Source organism: Tetrahymena thermophila (genome assembly GCF_000189635.1).
Source record: "Tetrahymena thermophila SB210 genomic scaffold scf_8254549, whole genome shotgun sequence".
In the NCBI taxonomy this organism is placed as follows: domain Eukaryota; phylum Ciliophora; class Oligohymenophorea; order Hymenostomatida; family Tetrahymenidae; genus Tetrahymena; species Tetrahymena thermophila.
The window spans coordinates 76352-104282 of NW_002476320.1; the positions used below are offsets into that span (position 1 = coordinate 76352).

Genomic DNA, 27931 nt, shown 5'->3' on the forward strand with positions numbered 1-27931 from the left:
CTAAAGCACCTTCCTCACCAATTTAATTCTGCCTTTTTAGATGTTGAAGAAAAAATATATTATTAATTTGTTATTAAGAAGGAAAAAATGAAGAAAAAATATGAAATTATAAGATAGACTAACAATAAAAGCAAACGGTGAAAATAAAAAAATGAATCAAATAATAAAAAAGAAAATGAAAAATAATCAATCAAATAAATTAAAAGAGCTTTGTTATTCTAAATTAATTTTATAATTAAAAATATAGTAATCAAAAACAAATACTGTTTTTACCCAAGGTCAAGGACCAAATTTGAGAGATTAGTGCAATTTGCTAAAGTAGAACCTAATCTTGATGTACCCATTAAACCAATTTAATTGTAACTTGTTAAATATTGAAGAAAAAATAATTAATTTATTAAAAGGAAAAAATGAAGAAAAAATATGAAATAATAAGATTAATTAATAACAAAAGCAAAAGCTGAAAATAAAAAAAATGAGGTAAATTAGTAAAGAAAGAAGAAAAAAAGCAAGCACAATAAAAGAGAGAAACAAAAATAAAAATAAAACAAATAAAAAGCTATTAATTAAATTCAAAGAGCTTAATTGTTTTAAATTAATTTTTTAATTGAAAATATCACATTCCAAAACAAATAAATTTTTTTACATAAGGTATAGTGCCAAATTTGAGAGATTAGTGCAATTTACTAAAGCAGAACCTAAGACTGATGTACCTTCATCACCAATTTAATTGTCACTTTATAAATATTGTAGAAAAAATATATAATTAGTTAATTAATCAGAAGGAAAAAATTTGAAATAATAAAATAAATTAAATAAGCAAAATGTAATAAAAAATAAATGAGTTAAATTAGCAAAGAAAGTTAAAAAAAATAAGCACAGTAAAATGAAAAATAAATCAAATAAAAAGAGTTTTATTATTTTAAATTAATTTTTATAATTAAAAATATTACAACCCAAAACAAATAAACTATTTTTTACTAAAGTGAAAGTGTCAAATTTGAGAGATTAGTGCAACTTGCTAAAGCAGAACCTAAGAATGATATACCCATTGCACCTATTTTGTTTTCACTTTTTAAATATTAAATAAAAAATATAATTAATAAGAAGGTAAAAATGAAGAAAAATATGAAATAATAAGATTACTTAATAACAATCCAAAACAAATAAATTTTTTTACCCAAGGTCAAGTGTCAAATTTGAGAGATTACTGCAATTTGCTAAAGCAGTACCTAAGGCTGATATACCTTTATCACCAATTTAATTCCACCTTTTTAGATATTGAAGAAATATATCTAAATAATTAGTTAATTAGAAGGAAAAAATGAATTAAAAAGAAATATATTAACTAATAAAAAAAGGTAAAATAAAAAAATAAGTTAAATTAACAAAGAAAAAAGAAGAAAATATGGCACAGTAAAAAAGAAAAAGAAAAATAAATCAAATAAAAAGCTACTAAATAAATTAAAAGAGCTTTATTATTTTAAATTAATTTTTATAATTAAAAATATCACAATCTAAAACAAATAAACCGTTTTTACTAAAGTTTAAGTATCCAATTTGAGAAATTAGTGCATTTTACTATAACACAACCTAAGCCTGATGCGCCCATTGCACTAATTTTTTTCCATCTATTTTTTATTGAAGAAAAAATATATAATTAATTAGTTAATTAAAAATAAAAAGAAGAATAAAAACAAAAAGAAAAATAAATCAAATAAAAAGCCATCAAGTAAATTAAAATAGCTTTTTTTGTTTTAAATTGATTTATATCATTAAAAATACAACAATCCAAAACAAATAAATTGTTTTTTATCAAGTATAAATGTTAATAGTAAATAATTAAGAAAAAATATAAAATTCAAAAAATGAATAATTAAAAATTGAAAGTGAAAATTAAGTTAAAATGCTAAAAAAATATTAGTATAAATAATAATGAATGAATTAAGATGATAATTTGTTTGTTAGAAAAACCATAGTAAATAGATTGAAATTTAAATTTAAAAAAAAATATTACTTAGTCAGATTAATATGGAGAACCTAATGAGATTAAAGTGAAGAGTTTAAAAACTGTTTTTATTAACAAAAATAAATTTAAATAATATCAATAAAAAAATAAATAATTACTTCTTCTAATTCTTCGTAATATTTAATTTCTTCTATCATTTTTTTTTCAAAAATATTCAATAGCAATTTATGGAAATTTAATTTATTATAAATAAATGGATAAAAAGAAAAAACAAAATAATTATTATCAAATATTATTGCTAATCGTGGATTTTTTTTTGTAATAAAGATTTTAATTTAGTAAAACAAAAGAAATATATTATAAATATAATAAAATTTAATTTTAAGTTGTATTCTGAGTGCATTTATATGTGCGAGTATTTCTATTCTATTCTATCACCAACTTAACTCCAACTTTTTAAATTTTGAAGAAAAAATGTATTATTTAGAAGAAAAAAATGAAAATAAAATAAATAAATTAATAAGAAATGAATAATAAAAGCAAACATTGAAATAAATTAACAAAGATTTTACAAAAAAACTCTAATATAATAAAAAAAATAAATAAATTAAATAAATAAATAAATAAATAAATAAATAAATAAATAAAAGCTAATAAACAAATTAGAAGAGTTATATATATTGTTTTAAATTCATTTTATAAATAAAAATATCACTATCCAAAACAAATAAACTGCTTTTACCAAAGAATGAGTGCCAAGTTTGATAGATTAGAATAATTTGCTAAAGAAGAACCTAAACCTGATGCCCCGATTTCACCAATTTTATTGTGACTTTTTTAAATATTGAGAAATATAGATAATTAATTTGCTATTTAGAAGGAAAAAATGATTAGCAATTAAATAAAATTTTTTTGAAGAAAAATTTTTAAAAAAAGCTAAAATTAATTATTATTAAGATTGATATAAAATTAAAATTAATTATAAATATTATTAATTAATTAAATTCTATATTAAAATTATTTATTTTTACTTAATTTATATTCAAATCCATCTGCCATTCAAAAAAAAAAAGTGATCTCAAATCACTAAATTTTTGAATGGCATTGGGCTAAATTATAATAATAAAAAAATAAACTTTTTTTACCTAAGATTAAATGTCAAATTTGAGAGATTAGTGCAATTTGCTAAAGCAGAAGCTAATCCTGATGCACCTATATCACCAACTTAATTCCCACTTTTTAAATATTGAAGAAAGAAAAAATATGAAATAAATTAATAAATAATAAAAGCAAATTTTGAAAATAAAAAAATAAGTTAACTAACAAAAATAGAAGAAAAAAAACACTAGTGTAATAAAAAGTAAAATAAATTAAATAAAAATATTTAAATAAACAAATTAAAAGATTAATATTGTTTTAAATTCATTTTAATAGATTAAAATATCACAATCCAAAACAAATAAACTGTTTTTACCTTAAAATAAGTGTCAAATTTTAGAGATTAGTGGAATTTGCTAAACCAGAACCTAAGCCTAATGCACCTTTGTCGCCAATTTAATTCCCACTTTTTAAGTATTGAAGAAAAAATATATAATTAGTTAGTTATTTAGAAGCAAAAAATATGAAAAAATAAGAAATGAATAAATAAATAAATTATAAAAGCAAAAGTTTAAAATAAAAAAATAAGTTAAATTAACAAAAACAGAAGAAAAAAAAATAGTACAAAATAAATAGAAAAAAAATAAATTAAATATAAAGCTAGTAAACAAATTAAAAGATTTTAATTGTTTTAAATTCATTTTTATAAATAAAAGTATCATAATCCAAAACAAATAAAGTGTTTATACTGAAGATAAAGTGTCAAATTTGAGAGATTCGTGCAATTTGCTAAAGCTGAACCTAAGCCTGATGCACCAAGTGCATTAATTTTATTGATACTTTTTAAATATTGAAGAAAAAATATCTTTAATAAGTTATTTAGAATGAAAAAATGAAAAAAAATATGATATAATAAGAAATGAATTCATAAATAATATAAGCAAATTTTTAAAATAAAAAAATAAGTTAAATTAATAAAGATAAAAGAAAAACAAATAAAAGTTTAATAAAAAAAAAATAAATTAAAAAAAATAATAAACAAATTAAAAGAGCTTTTTTGTTTTAAATTCATTTTTATAAATAAAATATCACAAACCAAAACAAATAAACTGCTTTTACCCAAGATCAAGTGTCAAATTTGAAAGATTAGTGTAATTTGCTAAATCAGAACCTAAGCCTAATGCACCTTTGTCACCAATTTAATTCCCACTTTTTAAATATTGAAGAAAAAATATTCATTAATTTATTATTTAGAAGGAAAAAATATGAAATAATAAGAAACAATTAATAAATAATAAAATCAAATGCCAAAAATAAAAAAATGAGCTAAATTAAGAAAGATAGATGAAAAAATAACACAATTACAATTAAAAAGAAATAGAAAAATAAATCAAATACAACGCTAATAAACAAATTAAAAGAGTTATTTTATTTTAAATTCATTTTTATAAATAAAAATATCATAACCCAAAACAAATAAATTGTTTATACCCAAGATAGAGTGTCAAATTTGAGAGATTAGTACAATTAATTAAGGCAGAACTTAAGCTTAATGCACCGACTTAACCAATTAAATTCCCACTTTTTAAATAATGAAGAAAAATATATATTAATTAGTTATTTAGAAAGAAAAAATTGAAATAATAAGAAATGAATTAGTAAATAATAATAGCAAATTTCGAAAATAAAAAATTGAGTTATTAAGAAAGATTGAAGAAAAACAAATCAAGGACAATAAAAAAGAAAAAGAAATTAAATAAAAACTAATAAACAAGTTATAAGAATTGTTTTGTTTTGAATTCATTTTTATAATGAAAAATATCACAATCTAAAATAAATAAACTTTTTTACGCAAGATCAATTACCAAACTTGAGAGATTAGTGCAATTTGCTAAAGCAGAACCTAAGCCTAATGCACCTTTTGCACCAATTTAATTCTCACTTTTTAAATATTGAAGAAATAATATATCATTAATTAGTTATTTAGAAAGAAAAAGTATGAAATATTAAGAAATGAATTAATAAATAATAAAATAAAATGTCGAAAATAAAAAAATGATTTAAATTAACAAAGATAAAAGAAAAACAAACACAAGTACAATAAAAAAGAAAAAGAAAAATAAATTAAATAAAAACTAATAAACAAATTAAAAGAATTAGATTGTTTTAAATTCATTTTTCTAACAAAAATATCACAATCTAAAACAAATAAATTTTTTTACTCAAGATTAATTACCAAATTTGATAGATTCGAGCAATTTGCTAAAGCAGAACCTAAGCCTGATGCACCGATTACACCAATTTTATTGTCACTTTTTAAATATTGAAGTTAAATTAATTATTTAAATGAAAAAATGAAGAAAAAGTATGAAATAATAAGAGATGATTTTATAAAAATAAAAAATCATTTTAAAAAAAATTATTAGTTAAATTAAGTAATATAGAAGAAAAAATAATAAAAGTACAATATTTTTTAATTTCATTTTTATAGATCAAAATATCACAATCCAAAACAAATAAATTGCTTTTACCCAAGATAAAGGATCAAATTTTAGAGATTAGTGCAATTTGCTAAAGCAGAACCTAAGGCTAATGCACCTTAGTCGCCAATTTTATTGTTACTTTTTAAATATGGAAGAAAAAATATATAATTAACTATTTATTTAGAAGGAAAAAATGAAGAAAAAATATGTAATAAAAATAAATAAATTTATTTATAATAAATGCAAATGTTTCAAATAAAAAATATGTTAAATTAAGAAAGATAAAATTAAAAAAAAAAAAAAGTATGATAAAGAAGAAAAAGAAAAATAAATTAAATAAAAACTAATAAACAAATTAAAATATTTATATTGTTTTAAATTAATTCATTTTTATAAATAAAAATTTCAAAATCCTAAACAAATAAATTGTTTTTACCGTAGTTTAAGTATCAAATTTTAGAGATTAGTGCAATTTGCTAATGCAGAACTTAAGCTTTTTGCACCTATTGCACCAATTTAATTCCTAATTTTTTAAAATTGAATAAAATATATTTATAATTAATTCTGTATTTAGAAAGAAAAAATTAGTTAACTTAAGAAAAATAGAAGAAAAAAACAAAAGTACTATAAAAAAGAAAAGATAAATAATTTAATAAAAACTAATAAGCAAATTAAAAAAAAGAGTAAAATTTTTTTTAAATTCATTTTTATAACTAAAATTTATATATCAAATCTAAAACAAATAAACTGTTTTTATGAAGTAAAAGTTTTAGAAGGAAATAAATGAATAAAAAATGGATTATGGATTTAAAATATTTTAATTAAAAATTAAGTTAAAATAACTAAAAAAAAAATTGTTTTAATAAAATAAATAAAAATAGACGATAATTTATATTAAAAAATAAACTGAAAGTTAAATTAATAGAAAATATTAAAAATATTAATTAATAATAATAACAATATTTATAAATTAAATATACATCTGATCAATATGGAGAACCTAATGAGATTAAAGTGAAGAGTTTAAAAACTTTTAATATTAGTAAAAATAAATTTAAAGTATTTTGATAAAAAATAAATAATCACTTCTTCTAATTTGTTGTAATATTTTATTTATTATATCATTTATTTATTTATTTCAAAAATATTGAATAACAATTTATGGTAATTTAATTAATTAATTAATTATAACTGGATAAAAAGAATAAATAAATTATAAGAATTTATAAATTTGCTTTTTGTAATAGAAATCACAAAAAAGTTCTTGTAATATTCATTAACTAAATCTTAATTTTTATTTTTAAAATGTGTTCTTAAAAATATAGTTAGTACCAGAGACTAGATACAAAGGATAATTAGAACGCGAACTCACAAGAATAAAATAAAATTTAAATATATTTATGTGTATTTTACTTAAAATTTAGATTCTTGGAATTAAAAATAAAATTATTATAGTTACAAAAAAAAATTACAGTACATTATCTGAATCAAAAATTGAATAAAACATATAAAAAATAAAAAATGAAATTAAAAACAAAGACTTTTATAGAAATTTGTTAAATTTCTTGTTATATTTATTGTTGATTTCAGTTATTTAGATTAAAATATCTTTATTAATCAAAAACTCTAAATATTATAAATTAACAAATACAAATCTGAACATGTTCAATTAATTAAGTATTTTTCATCTAAATTCATTGTTATTTTGAATAAAATATGCAGTAAAAAACTAATTTTAACTGGCTAGCTATAATTCTTCTTGTAAGCAGCCAATAATAAAGCATTAAAAATAAAATAAATTTTGTAAGTTTGTTAATTTTTTAGTTTTTTAGATTTATTTTTGAAAGATCTTTGATATAAGTAATTCTGCTCAGTATAAGCAAAGAATATTTATTTATTTATTATTAATCAATAATCTTATGAGTTTTTATCCATAGCATTTTAAGCAGCTTAAAATCCTTGCTCATCATAAATTTACCTCAAGCGATCATTTGATAGTATATTATATGCTGTTAAAATTTTAATAAAATTCTACTCATTATCATTATTATTTTCATTTCTAGAGTTTTCTTATGAATCCTATTGATTCCTTTGTTGCTGCTATTTGTCAGGGTGATAAAGCAGAGATAGCTTTTTAAATTATTATTTAATTTATTATGAAGATGCATTATGAGGAATATTAAGTATATAGTAAAGATCATTTTCGTAATTGAGAAGAAAATTATTTATTGCTTCTTTTCTTCTCTCATTTAAATGCTCTGAAAATAAGTCCTTTTTCTGTGAATTTATAGCACTATTTATCACTGAATTTTTTTAGCTAGATTAATCTGATTCTTGATGTTAACATTATGAATTAATTTTATATTTGCTGTTAGAAAGAGCTTAATCGCGGTTTTGTAAAGGAGATTTTTATGGAGTTGTATAATTGCTTTTATCGAATACAAAATTTTGGTTGTTAAGCTCTTCAAGAAATTATAATTTGCTTGAAAACATTTTCCAAACTAATTTTATAGAATTTATTAAAAGTCTCTTCAAATTTTTAATTTTTGAAAATATGAAATTAGTAATAATTAATTACTGAAATCTAATTGCGCCAAAGTACTTACAAATTATAACAACAAAGCTACCAATTTATGCTAAAAACAAGCTTAATTATTTTTAAAATTTAAAATACATTGATAATTATTATATTTTTGCTTAATATAATTGACAAATATGTTTTAAAAAAATCACAATATACACTTTGATAAAAAAAAAAGAAATATCCACAATTAATTCAATAATATATAAATATAAATAAATTAATAATAGTTTATCGAATTCAAATTTTATTTTATTCATCAATTTTCTCATAGTAATAAACAAACAAACTTTTTTCTAATTTAAGCAAGATTAAAAGAATGATTTTTAGATTTATAGATAGATAGATAGATAGATAGATAGATAGAATGGTACAATAATCGAATAATAGAATGACAGATAGATATATAGAATGAAAGATAGATAAAAATGAAATCAATTAAGAAGATACATTTAAAAAAATTGTGGTAAAATATAAAAATATAATATAATTAATTAGTTGTTTATTTTGGTGTAGTTTTTAAATTAATTTATAAGATGTGGTATAAATCTTTAAACTATTTTGTTTGTTTTATTTATTTATTTATTTAAAAAGAGGAAAGATATATAAATGATTAGAAATGCTACAATTATTTATAAAATTTATTAAATTAATTTTTTTATTAATTAGAAGGAGAATAAAAAATAAAGCTTTTCTTTAATTATTCAAACATTTATATTATTTTACTCATTATGTTGTTGATTTTTTAGCTATTTTTATTAAGTAATTTCTTTATAGCGTGAATGAAAGTTAAAATAAGCTATAGCGCCAAATAATACCATTCCAAGACGAATAAATAAAGCAGTGAAGGCATAATGCAAAGCTGCTAACATTTTAGAATCGTCTGCAAAATTATTAAGAGCATCATCAAACGAAAATATTTTTCTTAGTAATTCGAAATCAATCACTTATTTGATAGTTTGGTATTGCTAAACCAATTTGTAAGAATGATTTTCAGGAAGGAGAGCTATTTCTGATTCCAAATAGTTGTATAGCAAATAAATTATAACAAAATAAAATAATTTGAAGAATCTATCATCTCTCTAAACTTAATAATTGATACTTGAAAGTAGATCTTAAAAGGGAATAATTCCTTCACATATATATTTTATTTTCACAGGCCAAACATTCTTAGCCGTTTTTCCTAATAAAATTCTTCTTGCAAAGTGATCGAACCCGTTAAACGTAAAAGAAATAGCTTATAATTAATCTTCTTTTTTGCCAGCGAGGATAGTTAAAGTATCAACCTTACCAATCTCATAAAATGATATCCTTACATCACCTTAAGAAAGCTAATCAGGCGTCTTTTGAAAATAAATATAATTATCTTTGAATATTAACTATCTTTTGTTTAGCTACCTTAAAGGATGAGATTCTTCGTTGTGAATTCCACCTTTTATGAGTAAATCAGCTTCTTCCTTTTCTTTTTCTTCTTCCTCCTCTTTAAGCTTAAAATTTTATTCAACATAATTCCTAATTTCTTCTTCCTCTATAGAAATTTGCTTCATATTTTCCCTTGCATATTCTTTGATTAGTGAATCAGCAATTTTATGATCTTCTAAGCTTATCTAGCCTTTAGTAAAAACTTAGTTTGAAATATAAACATTGTTGTAATCTTTAACAGAAGCAAAAAAAGATCTTTCCTCATAGTTTACAAACTGGGTATTACCTTAAATATTTGTTTAGTTATAAACATCTACCTTTCTATATATCCCAATAGATTCATCATCAACAGGTTTTACACCAAAGTGGTAATCAATCACTGATATGTTAGGATCATATTAAATCTTACCAGAAGCGTAAGCAAGAGAGTAATTAGGAGATTCTTTAGCCAATAATTTTACTGGAAGGGCTTTACTTAGTTTTCTCTTCATATGATTAATTATATACATATACTTCATGCATTTAAAAAACTTAAAGGAGCTTAAGCCCAAAAGGCCAAAGGTGACAGGAATCGAATATTCTGGCATTAAAAACCTTTTAAAGCCATTATTTAATTGAGCTGTATTATTATTTAGATCCATATCAATTTTATTGAATACAATTAGCTTACCAATTTATTTATATGTTAAATAAGTATTGAATTACAATTAATTTATTGTTTTTCTATTGATTTTTGATAAATTTCTAAGCAAAATAGATAGTTAGATAGATAGATATATAGAAAGATATAAATATAAAAATTAGCGTTTTATAAATCCTTGAGAATTCAAATACCAAAATTTTTCATTTAATTTCTATAAATAAATATATTAGCTTGATAGAAATCAATAAAAATATAAATTGATTATCTCAATTTGAAATGATAATTAATAATTTCAATATAAATTAGTTTAAAACAATTTATTTTATCATTTTTAAAGAGGAAGATAAATAATTTATTTTTGTTATAATATGCAAATGTTTAAAGAATTCTTATTAAAACAATAATTAAGACTAAGATACATTTTTAATAAATGTTTTTATTTTATTTTTGTAATTTAAAGTGGTAAATAAATACTAATATTACATAATATATAGCTATAACAAACCAGACAAAGACATATTTTTTTACAAGATTGAGAGAAACATGAAATTATAGAAGGAATCTCTTACTTAATATATATTTATTTAGATTTCTAAATCAAATTTTTATGAACTTTAATTAGTCTTTGTTCGTTTATTATAAATATTAAAAATATATTTATCTATTATTTTTGAGCTTAATAAAATGGGATAAATTCAAGATAAAATAAGTAGAATTAATATCAAAAAACGTGTAAAAGTTTTTATGGCTGGGAATCCATCTTCAGGAAGGACAACGATATTATATAAATGGAAGAATTAAAAAATAGATTTTTATATACCAACACCTGGATTTAACGTTGAGCGTATTGTGCATAATTAGATAGAGTTTGAAATGTGGGAAGGAGGAGGAGGATAAATTATAAGAAATATGTGGGCTGATTAAATGTAAGGGGTGGAAGCACTTATAGTTGTATTAGATTCAAGTGATCTTAATTAGGATTAATAATATTTCTAAGAATAAGTTCAAAAATTGTTAGCACGATTGCCATAAAAGAACCTGCCATTCTTAATTTTAGCAAATAAAAAAGATAAATATTTGGCTAGTTTACAAGAAATTGAATAGTATGTAGGCATTGAAAAGTTTAAATCTTAAATTTAATACAAAATAATATATACTAATCCTTTTACTGGCGAGGGTCTAACCGACGCATTAGATTGGCTCGCTTAAAAATTTATATGAAATAATATCTAATTAATTAATTAAATTCAATAATTTTTTCTAATTTCGTTTATAAAATAAAAAATAACAAAAATAATTTTATGTATTAAAAAAGCTTTATTTTTTTGGTCTCTTTTATTTATTATTAATTTATAAAAAAAATATTTTTTTAAAAATATTACAATATGAATTATAAAGTTTTTAAATTAACATCTATCTTAACAAATTGTTAAGTCTGTAATAATACAAACAGAATGAGATAATTAATCTATCTCTTTAACGTAATAACTTATTATAGATATATTTTAAAATATTTTGTGCATGAATTAATTAATTTTATTTGTTTATTTGTTTGCTTGTTTAAATAGAATCAACATCAAATCAGTCAAAATCTGGTAGTGAATTAAAATCTAATCTCTAAACAACTTCTTTTTGCCCTTGATTGAAACAATTTTAGCATTTGCATAACGTGGAACATTTTTTACCGCTTTTATAGCAATCACAATATTGCTTTTTGCAGAAACTCTTTTAGCAGGTACAAGATATTGTTGCATTTTCCTTTTAAATTTTAAGTTAGTTTATATTTTAAATTTAATATAAAATTACTTATGAAAGAGATTTTTATGATGAAATAAGCTTTGGCTTTTTTTATGAAGTGGAATTATAAGATTGTTAGAAAGTATTCATACAAGATTGGCACTTACAAATAGAAGGTACACAGAAATTATTATTTGCATAGCAAGAACAATATTTTTTTATACATTAAGTTGTCTGACAGTTGCATTCAGTATCTACGTGAACTTTTGTAAAACTAGAAATTTATTGTGAGCTCGTTTATTCTTGCAAAGAAATTAATTTTGTAGGAGTTTGTGATGCTTGGCTTGATTTAAATTAGTATAAATTATTATCTTAATCAAAATTTATTTCTAATTCTTTATCTTTTTATGGAGTAATATTTGTGGTGCTTGCGCTAGAATTAATAAAATATTAAGGCGAGTTTTCTTAACACTTCAAATTAAGTAGAGTTGAAGTTTTTAATTAGAAAATATTATAATGAATTTGATTAAATTATTCGAACGAGTTTATGTCACCTAAAATTAGTTAATTTCTATTTTATTATAAAAAAAAAAAATATTTTTCAGGTTATGTTAAGAAGCTACTTTACTATATATTTTTTTAGATGAGAAAGTCATTAGTTATTTATTTATCTTGGTTTTCTTCTAAATTTAACTATTTTGTAGCTTTTGGCGAATTTAGAGGTGATTCAGACTAAATTATCAGATTACAAACATTATGCTTTCTTTTTTGAGGAGTGATAATGAATGACTAATTAGTGGTGAAGTCTAATTGTCTCAGTTGAATTTCATTCTCATTTTTTATTTATTATGTCTCTTAATTCTCTTCAATAACTTTGAATTTTCAAAATGTTAAAAATGGAGGGAACTTATTTTATCAAAAAAAAGTACTTATTTCATTTATTTTAGCTTTATTTGGAGTTTATTTCATATACTTGCTATTATAACAGTAGTGCTAACCAACAGAGAAGGTTTCCTTGACGCGGAATGATTTTATTTAAGATGTTAAGTGGATTTCTCTGGCTAATTGAAAATATGATTTTTACTTTCTGACTATTTTGTAAAAAATTTAAAGAAATAAATTAGATATAAAAATAAATATCTTTTTTCATAATAATTTACTTATCAATCATCATAATTATAATTAGGTTATCGCAAAAAAGATACAAAATTTTTTGAAAATAAAGGGGTCAATACATTCAACTAATACAAAATATATAAAAAGAACTACCCTTACAAAGGACTCAGTACGAAAAATAAAAATAGACCAGTTTTAGTAATTATTTTATTTGATAATCGAACAAACAAACATTTTATTAACTAAATATTTAAAATCTTGTTAATTTATCAGCATTTATGAAAAATCATGAAAGATATTGAAATTTTGGTGTCTTTAAAAACTAAAAGCTATATATTTGAACTATTTATCTTTTATACTATCTTTTTTCATGTTCAAAGTGCAATTTAAAGGCTTTTAAATAATAAAAAATGGCATTTTACATAAGTAGAATAATTAGTAAAGATAATTCTCCTTGGACTTAGTTTTTTCTTAATTATTGTTATCAAAATATTCGTTTAAAACGTATTAATAAATATTTTGGCGCCTTAATGAATTTTATAACGATTTGTGTTTTATGAAAAAAAACAAAATTTAAAATCAAAATCAAAGTATTAATTAATTAATCAATCGATCACAACACAAATTAATTTAAAATTGAAATTTGAAAAATAGTAAATTTTTCCCACCAAAAAGTAGAAAAGTATCTTTTGATTAATTTTTCTAAATTATATGATAGATCCCTAAAAATGAATAAAATGTACCAGCTTTATAAAATAATTAAATTTAAATACATAAATGTATTTATTTATTGTCCACTATTGAATTTTATTTGTATCAAATTGTATAAAAATTAAATTATTTTAAAATTATTAAGATAAAAAAGTATTAATATGCAAATCTGCTTATACATAATATTAGGATATGATTTATAAATTAGATTTATGTTCAAATAATTTACTATTATTTTTATTTAATGTATTGTAAAAAGATATTTCAAAAAAAAAGTTTTTTACTTGTTTTAAAAAAATAGTTTTTAATTAATTAATTTATTTAATTATTTATTTACCTACCAACATATATATATGAGCCAAAGCAGTATATATTAAAATTAATTGAAAATTAAAAATCAAAGAAATTATTGAATATTTATTTATTTTGATTATTTTAATTTTATTTAGTTATTCTACTATTTTTAAGCATTTTAATAAACTTCATTAAATTTACTAAAGAAAATGTTTGTGTAAAAAATTAGGAAAAATTAAATGAAAAATTTTAATAATTTAAACTCACAATTAACAGAAGAATATTGATATATCGATAGATAGATGTTTTTATGCAATTTACAGTTTAAATAAATTAATTTAGAATTTATTTATTAAGTTGACTTATAAATAAATATTGTTAGTCAATAAATATTTTTATTTTAGTTTTACATTTTTAATTATAAATAATTTAATATCAGTTTTTGAAATGGATATTACCTTTGCATGACTCTATTTACCTTCCAATTTTTTGCAATTATTCATAAGATAAATTACTCTATTTAAATATTATATCATTTACTTATTAAAATTTTTTGAAATTAATTTACTATGTTTGTTAGTTGCTTTTATTTGTAGAATTTATATTTGGTTGAATCATCAGTTTAATAATAAAGTATTTCAAGTTATTTATCACTTAATGTCTAATAAAAAATTAAGTTTTAACTTATTTAATTTGAAAATGATTAAAAATTAATTACTTTTTCTAGCAGCTAAATTGAGCCAATAAAGTCCTCGTAGCTGAGATTGAAATTATATTCCTCCATTTCATATAGAATGGGAGATATTATTTTAAGAAGAGGAGGAGGAAGAGCAGTTACGTTAATTTTATTAGATGAAATAAATCCATCTGCATCAGAGTCTAGCACAGTAAAAATATCGTTTATCCTCTTTTGTTTTCTCAGGCTATCTATTTTCAAGGTATGGATTGTCATGTGTGACATCTTAACTTAATCATCACTTCTATAAGCTAGGTGTTCATGCCCTTTGCCTTAATTTTTATTTGGACTTCTACTATTGTAAAACTTATAAAAATAAAATGATGCTTAAAGGAAAAAAAATAAATTATTTGTATACATTATCACTACTTAATAGCATCTACATCTACTAAGGTTAGTAGGTATTATTTTATTTTGTTTTGTTAGGACTGTAACATATTTTATTTTGTCTAGTTTATAAACAGAAAATAATAAATACCAATTTTTATAATTTAACAATTACTGCTTAGGAGTTAATATTTATGTTTTTGATTTGTTAGAAGGAATAGGACTTTAAGAGCTTTTCCTAACATTTAAATTTTATTGAATTTTTAATCTTTCAGGTGTTCTGGATTTATAGTAGAATTGCTAAATATTATTTTCATTTTATTTCATTTAATTCCAATCTGCTGTTCTTTTATCTTCTTTTTAACTTTATTTTTCTTTTTGGATGATTCCATGAGATTTTTTTTAAGGTGATTTAGATTTCTTTGCAATGTAAAGCTTTCCAAAATCTTATTGCAGCTACTCTTTTTCCATTTTTTCATAAAATAGCTTTCTAAATATTTTAAATTGAATTATATATTTTATTTTAATAAATAATTTAATTAATTAATAAATTACAATTATTTAAGTTTGTCTTCATGCCTTTTTGCTTATAAGTGCATTCTTTCGCTCACTATTTTCAAAATTTTATTTCTTAAAAGAACATTTAAATTATAAATAAAAAATACTTTCCATAATTTCTAATTAGCTTAGCTTTTTAGATGTTGTGTTTGATTTATCTGAAGCTTTTTCTTTGTTCAAATTTTGTTTTGTCTGCTCAAAATTTTCATTTTAAGGAGGCTCTGCTTGTATTATGAAAGTTTTAATTTTTTAATTATGTAGTCTTATAAATGCTGGAGATGTATCTTTATTCTTTTCCATGGCAATTTATTAGCTTCTTTTACTAATTTAAGGCTAAAACGGTTTAGGGTCATTTTCTGTATTATGAAGAATTCTATAAGTGCTGGTAGATTTTGTGTTATAATTGTTGCTTTATTCAAAGATATTTTAAAATTAATTTTAATAGTTTTTTTAAATAATCTTTTCAATATATCCAACATCTTTATTTTTAATTGAAGCACTTGTGCTTAAACTTGAAGCAAGATAATTAGGCGACTTAGAGCGACTGGATTATGTCATAAGCTTTTTCTTTGAAGTTAAATTAGCATCTATTATTTAGGGTGAGTTATAAATATCATCTTTCTAACTAAAGCATGTCTTAGCAGTATTTTCTTTCTAGCTTTATTCAAATAACGCTCTATCACTCTGCATCTTTTACTTCTAAAAAGAAGTATTTGGAGATTAACTTGTACTTTGGTTTTTATCTGAAACTTTATTCTTTTTAAATTAATTTCTAATAAGCTGTAATTTGTTTGCTGGAGAGCTAGAGAAGTCATTGTTATCAATTACTCTTACTTGGTTATTTTATTGAAAGTCTTAGTTCTTCTACGACTAAAAATCGCTTTTCTACTTCTTAAAATCATTTTACTACCATTAAAAACTATTCTTCTACTATAAAAACTATTCACTAATAAAATACAAATTCCTATTATCAAATAAACACAATTTATAATTAATTTATACGCTTTTTAAGTCATCATTAAATTATATTGATATGCTTAATAATCATCATCCTCTTTTTATTATAAATTATTAACGCCCTTGAAGTCTTCTTAATTTTGAAAGGATTCTATGAAATGCTATTATTTATTTTTAAAACAATTTTATTAAAAAATTTAAACACAAAGAAAGCACTAAATTTTACATTGTGAGAATCATCTGAGTTTTCTTTATTTTAAATATTATAATTATTTTGCTGATTGATTAGTTTTTACTAAATAAAACTATCATTTTATATATTTTTAATGGCATCATTCTATTTTTCATTAGGTTTTTATTAAGCCTGATGTTCTTCGCCTTAATCGCAGTTGTTGAAATCTGAATCCTATTTTAAATTTCAAATAAGATTTTTTAAAATATAAGCTAAACTCTATAAAACTATACCTTTTATACTTTAAAGTTATCTGGGTTTTTGTTATATTCCTCCATAGCTAAATTTTTATTAATATTGATATTCTCAACAATAATTTCTAAAATAGATTCATCAAATTGGTTCTTTTGAATAAATTCTTCTGCGAGCTTCCTGGGATCATCATTTTAATATATTTCTATATCTTCGCTCTAGCTCTCTGCAAATTATACAGTCATAACTGCCAAAAGCTTACCTCTGACCAAATGAAAATTTTCTTGTTAGTAACTCATTCAGTATTTTGATACAATTTTACAATAAATTTACTTATCAAACAAACAAATAAATTAAAATTTAACGAGTTTACTAACAAAAGTGGTAAAGATTCTTTAATTTTAATTATTATATTCTTAATCGTCATGCTAATTTAACAGACACATTTCAAAAATACTTATGTGAAAATAGCATAGTCATATACTAGCTCTATAACATACTATTACTATATATATATATTTAGCCCTTCTTTCTTAATTTAAAATAATTTCTATTTTATTTGGACATAAATTTTACTTTCTTTTCAAAATTCATAATAAAGCAATATAAATTAATATGATAATAATTTAACATTTTTCTTTTTAATAATAACTGTTAATTCGATATAACCTAATATACAACAAGTATTATAAAGAATAAACTTTTAATAAAAAAATACTTCATGCATGTTGCAATAAATCAGTTAATATTATTTATTGTAAATAAAGATTAGTATTTTACATGATAAATAATTATGCTGATTTTATATTAATTTTCTTTAATATTAAATAATAAAATTTATATTATTTATTTATTTAAAATTTTAAATTAACTAATATAATATTTAGAATAATTATATATACTTAAAATTAAATAATTAGGCCTTGTGTTTATAGAAAATATTCATAAAAGTTAGATATCCTTTAACAAATAAAATAAATATGTTGGCATACATTAATTAATTTATCTACTTTACTTAATAGAATTCTTAAATATTTGAAAATCTATTCAATTAGAATAATCATTTATTAAAATTACCTACAGTAAAAATTATCTAAAGTGACGAATTAATTTCTAAGCTAAAACTTTTATTCAAATTACAAATATGTCAACATCATCAAGGTTTCTTATGAATTCATATTAATTACTTTTTTTAAATTTCTCAATAATAAGCAAGTTCTCATATTATTCAAGTGGTTACAAGCTAAGATTTTATTGTATTGTGGATTAATAATCTTAATATATAGCAGTTAAATAAAAGATATATAATTAATTAAATTAATCCAAATTTTTTATGTTTTAAAACTAAAAAAAATATTGAAAGTTAGTTATTTTTATGTCAAATATTTTTTTTCATATCGATGAAATAAAATATTTAGAATTTATGTCTGTCTAAAATATGAGTTAATAATTTTTAGCATATGAGATAATTTTATATTGAAGGCATTAATTACTATTGACAAATATATAAAAATAAAATAAATGTGGTTAATAAATATTTAAATAATATTAATTCGTTAGTTTTTAATTAGTGTAAGAGAGTTGTATTTTTAATCAGGTTTAAGTAATAATTAAAATCATTTTTAGGAATTTGCAATTGCATCTATAAGTTTACTTTTAGTTTTACTATTTTTGTTTGAGTATATGATGCCTATTGTTTTTGTTGGAGTAACTTGCTAGTTGCTTTGAATTGACAAAGAGCTTCTATCTTCAATATTTGAGTTATCTAAGTTTTCTGTCTTTTCTTTTTTACTTTTAATGCTGTTTTACCCAAAGACTTTTGGATTCTGACTGCTTGTGTTATTAAAGCCATCTTTTTTCGTGGCACTGAAGTTTCTTAGTTTATTAATAGAATTTGACCTCTCTCTGGTTGGTCTTTAAGTAATACTTAAATTGCTCGTTTTGCTAAGCTAAGCTGTTTTATTATACATTTATGATTACGCTCTAGCTTAAGTAGCATTGAATACAAATTTATCTGAAGGTAGGTTTAAGTTATCGTTGCCTATTCCTAACTTCTTCAAATAATCTGGATCATTCATATTTTTCTTAAATTCTTTTAACTCTTTTTAGAGTAGTGGATTTCTTGGGATTGGAAGACCTGGCTTTGTTTGAGTAGGTGGTATATTGTTTAAAGTCGAAGTTGCACTACTAATATTTAGATTTGTTTTTGAAGAGTTACTTATCTAAGATGTTTAAGAGGAAAGTGGAATTTTCTTCTTCCTATTTACAAAATAAAATTAATTAATAAAATGCAATAATCTACTTGAATAAATTTACTTAATAATTATATTTTTTTCGATATTTTTAAGGGCTTGTCTTGAATCTGAGCTATATTCAGTTTCGTAGTTTTTAAAAGATGAAGAAGTTAAATTCATCTCGTCTTTCCTTTCAGAAAGCTAAGATGCTGAGAGGTTATCGTCATACTGACTTAAATCTGACAATGATAAATTTTATTCAGATTTGCTTAGGAACTAACTTTTATTTTAATGAAACTTTTATGTATACTTAATGCCCTTAATGGCGTGATATTTTGCTTTTATTTCTGTCAAATCATTTTCTAAATCTGTAATAAATGCATTTAAATTCTTCTCATCATTCAAAGTTACATACGAATCAAATTTCTACAACTTATTTTTACTAGCATTCTTTTAGAGACTGTTATATCTATTAACATTTTCATTCAAGTCATCCACATTATCAACCTAATTTTTATAAAAAGTATTACTGCCTTCTTATTCTTCATCACCGTCATCTTCTTCATCAGATCCATATAGCTCCCTGTTTTTTCTTTTTATAGCTTGTTTTTTAAGATCTTCTGGAGTGATTTCTTCATTTATTTGTTTGTAATAACTAATCAATTGTTCTTTGGCCTATTTATCCTATTCCTTTTCCTTTTAAATCTCTTAAATTACAGAGCTCAAATCAGTTTAGATAAGCGATTTTAGAATTTTTCTGGCCTCTTTATCTTCTTCAGTGAAGCTATCATCATTTTCAAGCTCTTATGTCAGATTCAAAGCTAGCTGCTTTTTTTCAAACTCCTTGATCTCTTCTTCAACTTCTTTCATCTCAACTTCAAAACGATATCCTGCTTGCTTTATAATTTTCCCATTTACTACATCGATTTCTGGATGTCTTCTCAAAAACTGCTCCTCAAACTCCTGTGTGCAAGCTAAATTATTTGAAAAATCGATTTCACAAAGAGAATCCATATCATAAACGAAAATCAATTCTTCTTCAGTAAAAATATTATTATAAGAAATATCTAATGTAAATAAATTTGGAAAATATTCTCCAAATTTCTTTGTCTCCAAAATTTAGTTGTGACTTAAATCGAGATACTCCAAATTTTCAAATTATATTTTCATAAAGCATTTTTCAATATGATTGTGAGAACAATAGAATTTCTAATTTTTTTTTTAAACAAAAGAATTAATTATAAAATTTTCATAAATATTTTATAAATTGCTGAGCTGATATTATCTTAAATTCTTTTTCATTCAAATTTTAAGTGCTAACGCCAATAATCTCATCAGTCAGTCAAACTTTCTATAAAAAATCAGTATATTACTATGTAACGAAAAGCTAACAAACTAAATAAATAAATAACTAGTCGCTAAATATTAATCTATTTACTTATATATTTAATTAATATTATTTTAACATTTTACCTCTAAATTAGGAAGGGAATTCAAAAACTCTAAGCTTCTTATTTTATTATTAGAAAGATTCAATTCTTCTAAATTCTTGAGGTTTTCAAAGAGCTTTGGGTTGATGCTTTCAATGTGATTACCTTTTAAGCTAATTTCCTAAAGCTGTAATTGATAAAAGATATTGTTAAGAATGAATGAATGAAAGTGAGGAATAGAGTTAAATTTGATGATTACATTTGGTAAAAGAGGGAAAAAATCAATCTTTTTTATTTTATTGTTTTCTAAAAAAAGCTGAGATAAATTCTTTAAGTTGTCTATTGCCTGAATAAGACTTATGCTATTTGAACTAAGATTCAAAACAGTCAACTTTGTCAAATGATTCAAATTTTCTATTTCGGATATTTTATTATATGATAAGTCTAATGAAGTTAGCTATTTATTTTCTTCTAAGCCGCCGATTTACTAGATTTAATTGTTGCAAAGAATGGCATCTTTGAGTTCTTTTAATTTATTGAGTCCTTATATCTTCTCAATATTACTAAAGCTAATGTTAAGAAATTTTAGTTATGGAACAAGCTCCAATTTCTCTAGCTATGATATTTTAGATCCTATCAATTTTAATCTTACAACTTAGCTTAAGCTCTTGCAACCTTAACTATACTTTAAAATACTTTTCTCATTTATTTCTATCACTTTTTCCTACTCATCTTCCTATTTATCTTCCTTGTTCTAAATGCTATTCATCTCAAGCATTTGCTCTATTTTTTTAGTAATACTTGCTGGCTTCATTCAATTAACTTATTTCTATTTCGCCTTCTATATATATTTCCCAATAATATCTGATAAATTTTATATTATTTTTAAAATTATGTTTATTTTTTATATAAGTACTTTTCAAATTAAATTCATTTATTTTTTCAATTTCAATAACAAATTCATTATTTAACAAATATATAAGAAACTGTTCATAGCCAATATGTATGTATGAATGTCCATCTAAATATTTAAAAAGGAATTTAATTATTTTTTTTAATTAGATTTTTTAAAAATTTAAAAAATGAATAAAATATTGTTCAAAATTAAGACTGATTTTTCTTTCAAAACTTTTGAAGTAAAATAATTTTTTTTAAATTAGTGTTTTAAATAATTAATGAAAATGAATGAAATAAAATTCAATGAAAGAAAGTAGAAGACATAAATAATTAATTTAAGAATGCACATTGAAGAAAATCTAGAAAGATTTACAATTTTAGTTTTTAATAGGATTTCTTGGTTCGTAGAATTAAGTATCAAATTAAAGTCTATTGTTTATAAAAAAATAGAAGATAAAAAATAAATAATTTTCAGAAAAATCATTATTAAGATATGTTAATTAGGTAATTGTCTAGGGTAAACAGATATTTGTTCTGCACTAAAGTATAAAATAGTTAGAGTTCATTTGAAGAATAATTAAGTGCAAAGTTTTTACAAAATAACCTTGATCTACTTAAAATAAAATTCAATGTGACATAGACTAATGAATTAATTTAGCAATTAACAAAGCCACTTCATGAAATTGAGGATAAAACTAAATATATTTTTAATTTGTCTCAGATAATTTTAGAAAATAAAGACTAGCTGAAACAGCATAGATACGAAACTAATTAAATAATTAGGAAATATCTTTCTAATAAATGGCCTTGCGCTGAGAACTTTGAAAGTTAAATGATTGACTTTGCTATTTAAGAATTTTAGAATAATTATAAAGAAATTGACGAAGGCCACAATTTGCTATAATTCTTTAGAGTGGTTGTTTTGTCTGAAAAGTATACCAAATAATAAATAAAGAAAATAGCTTAACTATATAATCAGCATTATTTAAGAATAAACATTAAATTTGCTATTTTATCATTGTATTATGCTTAGCAATGTAATGCGCTAGATAAATTTTCCATTTTAGTTAAAATAATAGATGAATTAAGTATTTTCATAGAGTTTAATTCGTTTTCTACTCTCACTCTTATAATGGAGAATCTCAACGACTAACAAACCTTTAATATGCTAAAGCCTATCGTTATTAGAATACAATAAGAATTTCTTCAAAAGGAAACTTGCTTATTAAATAATATATTAATGACTAGGTTTGATGCACTTGTAGAATTTTTAAAGCTTTCTAATTTAATGATTCCAGAATTTGAGAGATATTGTGAAGTTCAAAGAATAAGATTGTAAAATTTATAAGACAAGGGTATAAATAGACACTCCATGACTAGTATACTAACAGTCGACCAAGAAGAAGTTTTATCAAGAATATATGATCAATATTCTTCCGAAAAGCATACTGTTGAAAATAATAATGAAGATAGCAGCGATGATAACTTTTTAGATGATCTTCTTATCAAGCATTAAAAAAAATGAAATTTAAAATAATTTAAATTAACTCTTTTGACTCCTTAATTAAAAATATACTGAATATTTATTTATTTCTTTATTTATCAATGCTAAGTTCTATTGTCGATGTAATTGTTATAGTTGTTTATAATTTAACTAACTGCTTTTCTTAGTTTTTCTTACAAAAACAAATTTAAATTTAATTTTATATAATATAATAAATTAAAAATAATTTAAATCTTTTTTTGAGTATTTCTTTAATTCTTTCTTATTTAAGTATAGAATATATCCACATTTGATTTAAAAGATAAAATTTTGTCTAGTTTTTGTAAAAATAGATAGTGAGATTCAAATCAATTGATGTTCATTTTTAACAAAATAAGCTGATAACACTGTCAGCCAATTTAATTTCAAATAAATATTTAAGATAAACGTTAATTTTTATGGAAAAAAATTTATTCAAGATAATAAAAAAATTTTACATTTTTATTATATTTTAAATTTATCTTTTTTAATCAATGAAAGTAGAAATTAAAATTAAGGTTTTATTTATAAAAATATCAAAGAAGTATTTTTGTTTTGTTTTTTTTTAATCTTTTCAACATGCAAATAATGTGTTTTTGTTTATTTACTCTTTTCAACATATGAATAAATTTAATGTGTTTGTTAGATAGAATGCTTCTGTGTATTTTGTGTATCAAAAATTTACATTCATTTAACATCAATAATTTTGCATCGCAAACAGGACAATTTAATTTATTGTGTTATTGTGTAGGTATGTAGAGTAGGTAGGTCAGTCTTATATTTTTATTTAGGTTTTTATAACGATGAAAAGATTTAAATCAAGAAAGATTTAACTTTATTTAAATTTTGAAATTAAGTCAAAACAAATATAAATATCTATTCCTAATATTGAAAAAGAAAGTTAATAAATTAAGAAATTAACAACTAAGCAAAACAATTATTTATATTCATAAGCTCTGAAATTAAATAAATATTTTAAAAGCGAAACATCATCATGAAGCGCACAAGCATCACAAAAAGTGGTTCAACAGCCACTTCGAGCACGGCCACTACATTTATTCCACCTTACCAACCTATCAGCCTTTTGTTATCAAATAAAGAGAATGCACAAGAGACTAATAGCATTTATAATATTCTTTAGGAGTCCAAATCCGCTAATAGCAATAATAATAAGAATTCTCTATCCTAAACACCATCATATTTAGGAGTAAAAAATAGCTAAATTTCTTCCTCTTCATCTTCTTAGAACCTTTATTCTTAATAATCTGCACCAAAGAGCCCTAATCAAATGTCTTCTTAGAACCTAAACAGTACAACAAAAGCTTCTGAAAGTCTTCTCTAGCATAACTAAAGATTGCTTATGTCAACTTAAAAGACTGGTTCTTTGCACAGCACTTCTTCTCTGCTCTGCAATTACTCTTCTGCTAATAATAATTAAACAAGCAGCACTTCAAAATCTCCTCTGAGCCACTCAAATATCAGCGTTTACAGAGCTTAAACCTAATACACTCCTACATCTAAAAAATAGATTCTTTCTACCTAAAATGGTATTTCTCCTAAAATTTTGCTTACAGGTGGAGGTATTTAAGGCTCTAAAAGTTCTTAAATGTTTCACTCACATCGTCCTTCATTAGCAGCAGCTTAAACTAACAACGAAAACATAAGTTTATAAAAATAACAAAGTCTCTCTAAGGCTAGCGAAGTTGTTAAAAAAAATATAAACTAAAACTTAGATTACTAATAGACTATTTCTAATTCATATGGAATTTAGAATTCTATTTCAGGAATTTCTAGCACTCTGCCTTATCTTGCTCCTAATTTAGCAACATCAGGATTCAATAGTAATGAATTAACTTAAAATTAGTCAGCAATTAATAACAACAATAATAACTACATAAATGCAATAAACAATTCTGATGTTCACTTTGAGAGTGTTAACTTTTATTCTAATTAACTATCTACAGAAAGAAGCGTGCTTAGAACTCCTAAGTCTCCTTAAACTCTTCCAGCCACTAATAATACAAACTAAACTAATCCCAATGTAAATGGTAGCGTTTCTAGTAAATCTAATTTATAATTTATTTTTAACACCACTAATTAAACTTAAAATACTGATATTGATGGCAATAACACTGACACAACATAAATGATGAATATTTCATAACTAAGCGCAATCACTAATGCAAATAATACTTCAACTAATAATTTAACTGATAGAAATTTAACTTAGACAGAGTAAAATAAATCAAATGATATTCCTGAATCCACCACTAAAGATTTTTATTATCAAAAATGCAGCAACCATCCTGACAAAAAGGTAAATAAATATCAATTGTTAATTTCTCAAAAAACAAAAAAAAAAAACGCGCTTAATTTTGATTTTGATTGAAGTCAAATTATAAAAAATTATTCTTATCAAAATAAAAGAAAAAAATTACACCAAAGATATTTCTTATTTTAAATTTAAAAATAAAAAAAAATTTGATTTACATTTATTTAATTAAAGAATATTTTTTAGTTTAACTGAAATTTTAATTAATTTTTGGTTAATAGATTTCTTTTTATAAACAATAATTTTGATAAAATATGATGATAATCAATTTTAAAGAATATTTTTTAATTAAAAAGGCTAAATATGTCATTTGTAATTCTTAAAATGGAAACAATATCTATTGCTCTAAATGCGCAATCTAATTTTCAAAAGATGGTTTCTAACCTATTCATATTCTAGATTTCAACAGCTAATAATAGTAAAAAAATAAAAATCAGTAACTCTTTTCTTAGCAAGATAATCACCATCAAGAAAATTAAGAAATAGAAACATCAGCAAAACTGGCTGAAATAGTTTCTTTCCTTAATAAAATTAATTCTCAAAGTAATTTTTTATTTATTTTCAAAATTCATAAAATAATAATAAAAATAATTTTAAATTAATAGGTGAAAAGTGGTATGAATTAAACCACGCTTTGTAGATTAAAAAGAAAGATGTCAATAATTTTTATGAAAAATAACTTTCAAAAATTGATTAGTAATATCAAGGATTGATAGAAATGATCAGCAAATTGAGAGAATAGGCTGTTTAGAATTTGAATACAAACAAAGAAAGATCAATGCAAATTTATAAAATTAAAGAAAAAGAAACAAATGAAAATTTAAGCGATTTTGTCAACATTAAAACTGATATTGAAAACAATACTGATAAGATTGTTAACTTGATTCAAATGGATGATTTCATTCGTATTATGAACAGCTATAAGGAAAAGTTTTATAAAATGACAGAATTTTTTAGCAGTATTAGCAGTGAATTCATTGATTTAGCTAAGTTCAAAGCACCTAACGCTAATCAATTTTATTAATAATTTGAATAATTATTTGAAGTTGGCAGCTTCAGCACTACTTTAGTCAAAAAAAGAGTCTCAGAATTCATAAATATCAAAAGAAGTTAACAATAACAACAAATTTTATCAAATACTTCTCTATAATAGTCTATATAGTCTAACTTTAACAATAAAGAATCCCTACTTTCTCCAAATATAAAGTCAGCAAGAATAAGTGGAGGAATGATTGATAATCTAAATAGTGGTGGATCTTTATCAACAAGAGGCTCTATTAGTAATAACTAATATCCCATTTTCAATTTTGGTCCTACTAATGCTCAAAACCCTGACTTTGGTAGACCTAAACAGGATCAAATGATGATAATTTAAGAAATTTAAGAAGACGACTTAGTAGCTGACAGAAATAACTCTTAAAATAATAAATTTTTTGGTCAAATCAATTAAAGTAATCAATAAAGTGCTTGTAATTCTCCTGTTAGAAATGAAAATACTAACCAAGTTGAATTAACTAAAAAGGATATCTACGTGAGCTTTGGTAATAATAAAGAGGCCACTCTCCATAAAGCAATCTAACAAGTTAAAAACAATCAACCAAATTAACAGATTCATAATAATAATATTAACAATAATACCAATAATAGTAGCAGTAGTGGTCTTAGATATATAGATAATTATGGTAGATAATAATAATACGATTAACGTAATATATTTAATAATAACAATAATAATACTAATACTAATAATGAAACATCATATACTTATAATAGCGACAATCTTTCAGGTATTTATGCTCATAAAACAAAACCTTTGACTGATATTATAGAGGATAACAATATGAATGAAGAAGATGAAAAAAGTTAACCAAATACCCCAGAGCTTATGAAAGATGTTCCTTTGTAAACTTAAGAAATGAATTCAAATAATAACAATACAGAATAGCAAAAAGCTTTCAGAAATTTATTTGGTGGAAGTATAAAATCTCCTAGATACAGCAAAGACGATGATGAAGTTATAGTAACACAAGATAAACAGGACGAATTAGATAATCCTCTCTTTTCTTCCCCTGGTTACAAATAATGAAATAAATTGAAAGAGTGATAAATTGATTTAATTAGGAAATCGAAATAAATATTTTATTAATAATTAAAAAAAATTATTTTTGGTTGAGTTATAAAAATCCTAAAACTATCTCTTTACTCTTGAAAATATTAAAAAATTTAACTATCTTTAAAACCTTTAAAATAAAAGGTTTAAATTTAATTAATGACTATAAAATTTACAAAAAAGTTATATTCAATTACAATTATTATAATTATTAAATTTATTAAAATTATAAAATTTAAATATATTTATGTTTGTTTTGCATTCATTTTGAGTTATATACTAATCTATTATTTTGTTTTTAAATACAAATTCATTATTTTTTCATTTAAAATTCTCTGTTTATAACTATT

At 21.7% G+C, this 27931-nt stretch overlaps 10 protein-coding genes across 10 annotated transcripts in view; 3 read left to right on the forward strand and 7 right to left on the reverse strand. All coding sequences in view use genetic code 6, as the record gives it.

The window, feature by feature from the left end:
• TTHERM_000776000 (cyclic nucleotide-binding domain protein) overlaps positions 1-2166 on the reverse strand; it is a gene marked incomplete at both ends in the record, with an annotated part of 4131 nt that extends 1965 nt beyond the window's left edge. The window contains 7 exons of the mRNA XM_012798911.1: positions 274-363; positions 647-736; positions 982-1071; positions 1181-1270; positions 1542-1631; positions 2018-2070; positions 2128-2166. Of these exons, the coding sequence (XP_012654365.1) occupies positions 274-363; positions 647-736; positions 982-1071; positions 1181-1270; positions 1542-1631; positions 2018-2070; positions 2128-2166 (542 nt within the window). The remainder of the gene's footprint in view (positions 1-273; positions 364-646; positions 737-981; positions 1072-1180; positions 1271-1541; positions 1632-2017; positions 2071-2127) is intronic.
• Positions 2167-2680: 514 nt separating this feature from the next.
• On the reverse strand, positions 2681-6708 carry TTHERM_000776011 (cyclic nucleotide-binding domain protein; the record flags this gene model as incomplete). Its single annotated transcript, XM_012798912.1, has 12 exons — positions 6637-6708; positions 6531-6580; positions 5987-6073; positions 5599-5688; positions 5290-5379; positions 4919-5008; positions 4559-4648; positions 4187-4276; positions 3817-3906; positions 3444-3533; positions 3115-3204; positions 2681-2801 (listed from the first exon to the last, which is right to left on the reverse strand). Exons 1-12 carry the CDS (start codon positions 6673-6675, stop codon positions 2681-2683), a joined length of 1017 nt encoding a protein of 338 aa, XP_012654366.1. The 5' UTR covers positions 6676-6708.
• Positions 6709-7458: 750 nt separating this feature from the next.
• Positions 7459-8043, reverse strand: TTHERM_00777020 (DnaJ domain protein; the record flags this gene model as incomplete). Its single annotated transcript, XM_001021237.1, has 1 exon — positions 7459-8043. One exon carries the CDS (start codon positions 8041-8043, stop codon positions 7459-7461), a length of 585 nt encoding a protein of 194 aa, XP_001021237.1.
• A 792-nt stretch (positions 8044-8835) lies between these two features.
• Positions 8836-10194, reverse strand: TTHERM_00777030 (transmembrane protein; the record flags this gene model as incomplete). The annotated part of the gene is made up of 1 exon (XM_001021238.3): positions 8836-10194. One exon carries the CDS (start codon positions 10192-10194, stop codon positions 8836-8838), a length of 1359 nt encoding a protein of 452 aa, XP_001021238.1.
• A 686-nt stretch (positions 10195-10880) lies between these two features.
• On the forward strand, positions 10881-11417 carry TTHERM_00777040 (ADP-ribosylation factor 1; the record flags this gene model as incomplete). The annotated part of the gene is made up of 1 exon (XM_001021239.1): positions 10881-11417. The coding sequence occupies one exon, from the start codon at positions 10881-10883 to the stop codon at positions 11415-11417; it is 537 nt and encodes a 178-aa protein (XP_001021239.1).
• Positions 11418-11777: 360 nt separating this feature from the next.
• TTHERM_00777050 (tesmin TSO1-like CXC domain protein) lies at positions 11778-12902 on the reverse strand (the record flags this gene model as incomplete). Its single annotated transcript, XM_001021240.2, has 4 exons — positions 11778-11954; positions 12003-12504; positions 12562-12805; positions 12863-12902. The coding sequence occupies 4 exons, from the start codon at positions 12900-12902 to the stop codon at positions 11778-11780; spliced, it is 963 nt and encodes a 320-aa protein (XP_001021240.2).
• Positions 12903-14586: 1684 nt separating this feature from the next.
• On the reverse strand, positions 14587-17355 carry TTHERM_00777060 (hypothetical protein; the record flags this gene model as incomplete). Its single annotated transcript, XM_001021241.2, has 8 exons — positions 14587-15096; positions 15149-15239; positions 15293-15607; positions 15673-15727; positions 15783-16621; positions 16678-16793; positions 16859-17038; positions 17098-17355. The coding sequence occupies 8 exons, from the start codon at positions 17353-17355 to the stop codon at positions 14587-14589; spliced, it is 2364 nt and encodes a 787-aa protein (XP_001021241.2).
• A 1317-nt stretch (positions 17356-18672) lies between these two features.
• On the reverse strand, positions 18673-21534 carry TTHERM_00777070 (protein phosphatase 1 regulatory subunit 7; the record flags this gene model as incomplete). The annotated part of the gene is made up of 4 exons (XM_001021242.2): positions 18673-19315; positions 19373-20499; positions 20764-20907; positions 20980-21534. The coding sequence occupies 4 exons, from the start codon at positions 21532-21534 to the stop codon at positions 18673-18675; spliced, it is 2469 nt and encodes an 822-aa protein (XP_001021242.2).
• Positions 21535-22110: 576 nt separating this feature from the next.
• On the forward strand, positions 22111-23142 carry TTHERM_00777080 (hypothetical protein; the record flags this gene model as incomplete). The annotated part of the gene is made up of 1 exon (XM_001021243.3): positions 22111-23142. The coding sequence occupies one exon, from the start codon at positions 22111-22113 to the stop codon at positions 23140-23142; it is 1032 nt and encodes a 343-aa protein (XP_001021243.1).
• Positions 23143-24133: 991 nt separating this feature from the next.
• Positions 24134-27557, forward strand: TTHERM_00777090 (hypothetical protein; the record flags this gene model as incomplete). Its single annotated transcript, XM_001021244.1, has 3 exons — positions 24134-25456; positions 25768-26014; positions 26077-27557. The coding sequence occupies 3 exons, from the start codon at positions 24134-24136 to the stop codon at positions 27555-27557; spliced, it is 3051 nt and encodes a 1016-aa protein (XP_001021244.1).
• Positions 27558-27931: the final 374 nt, after the last annotated feature.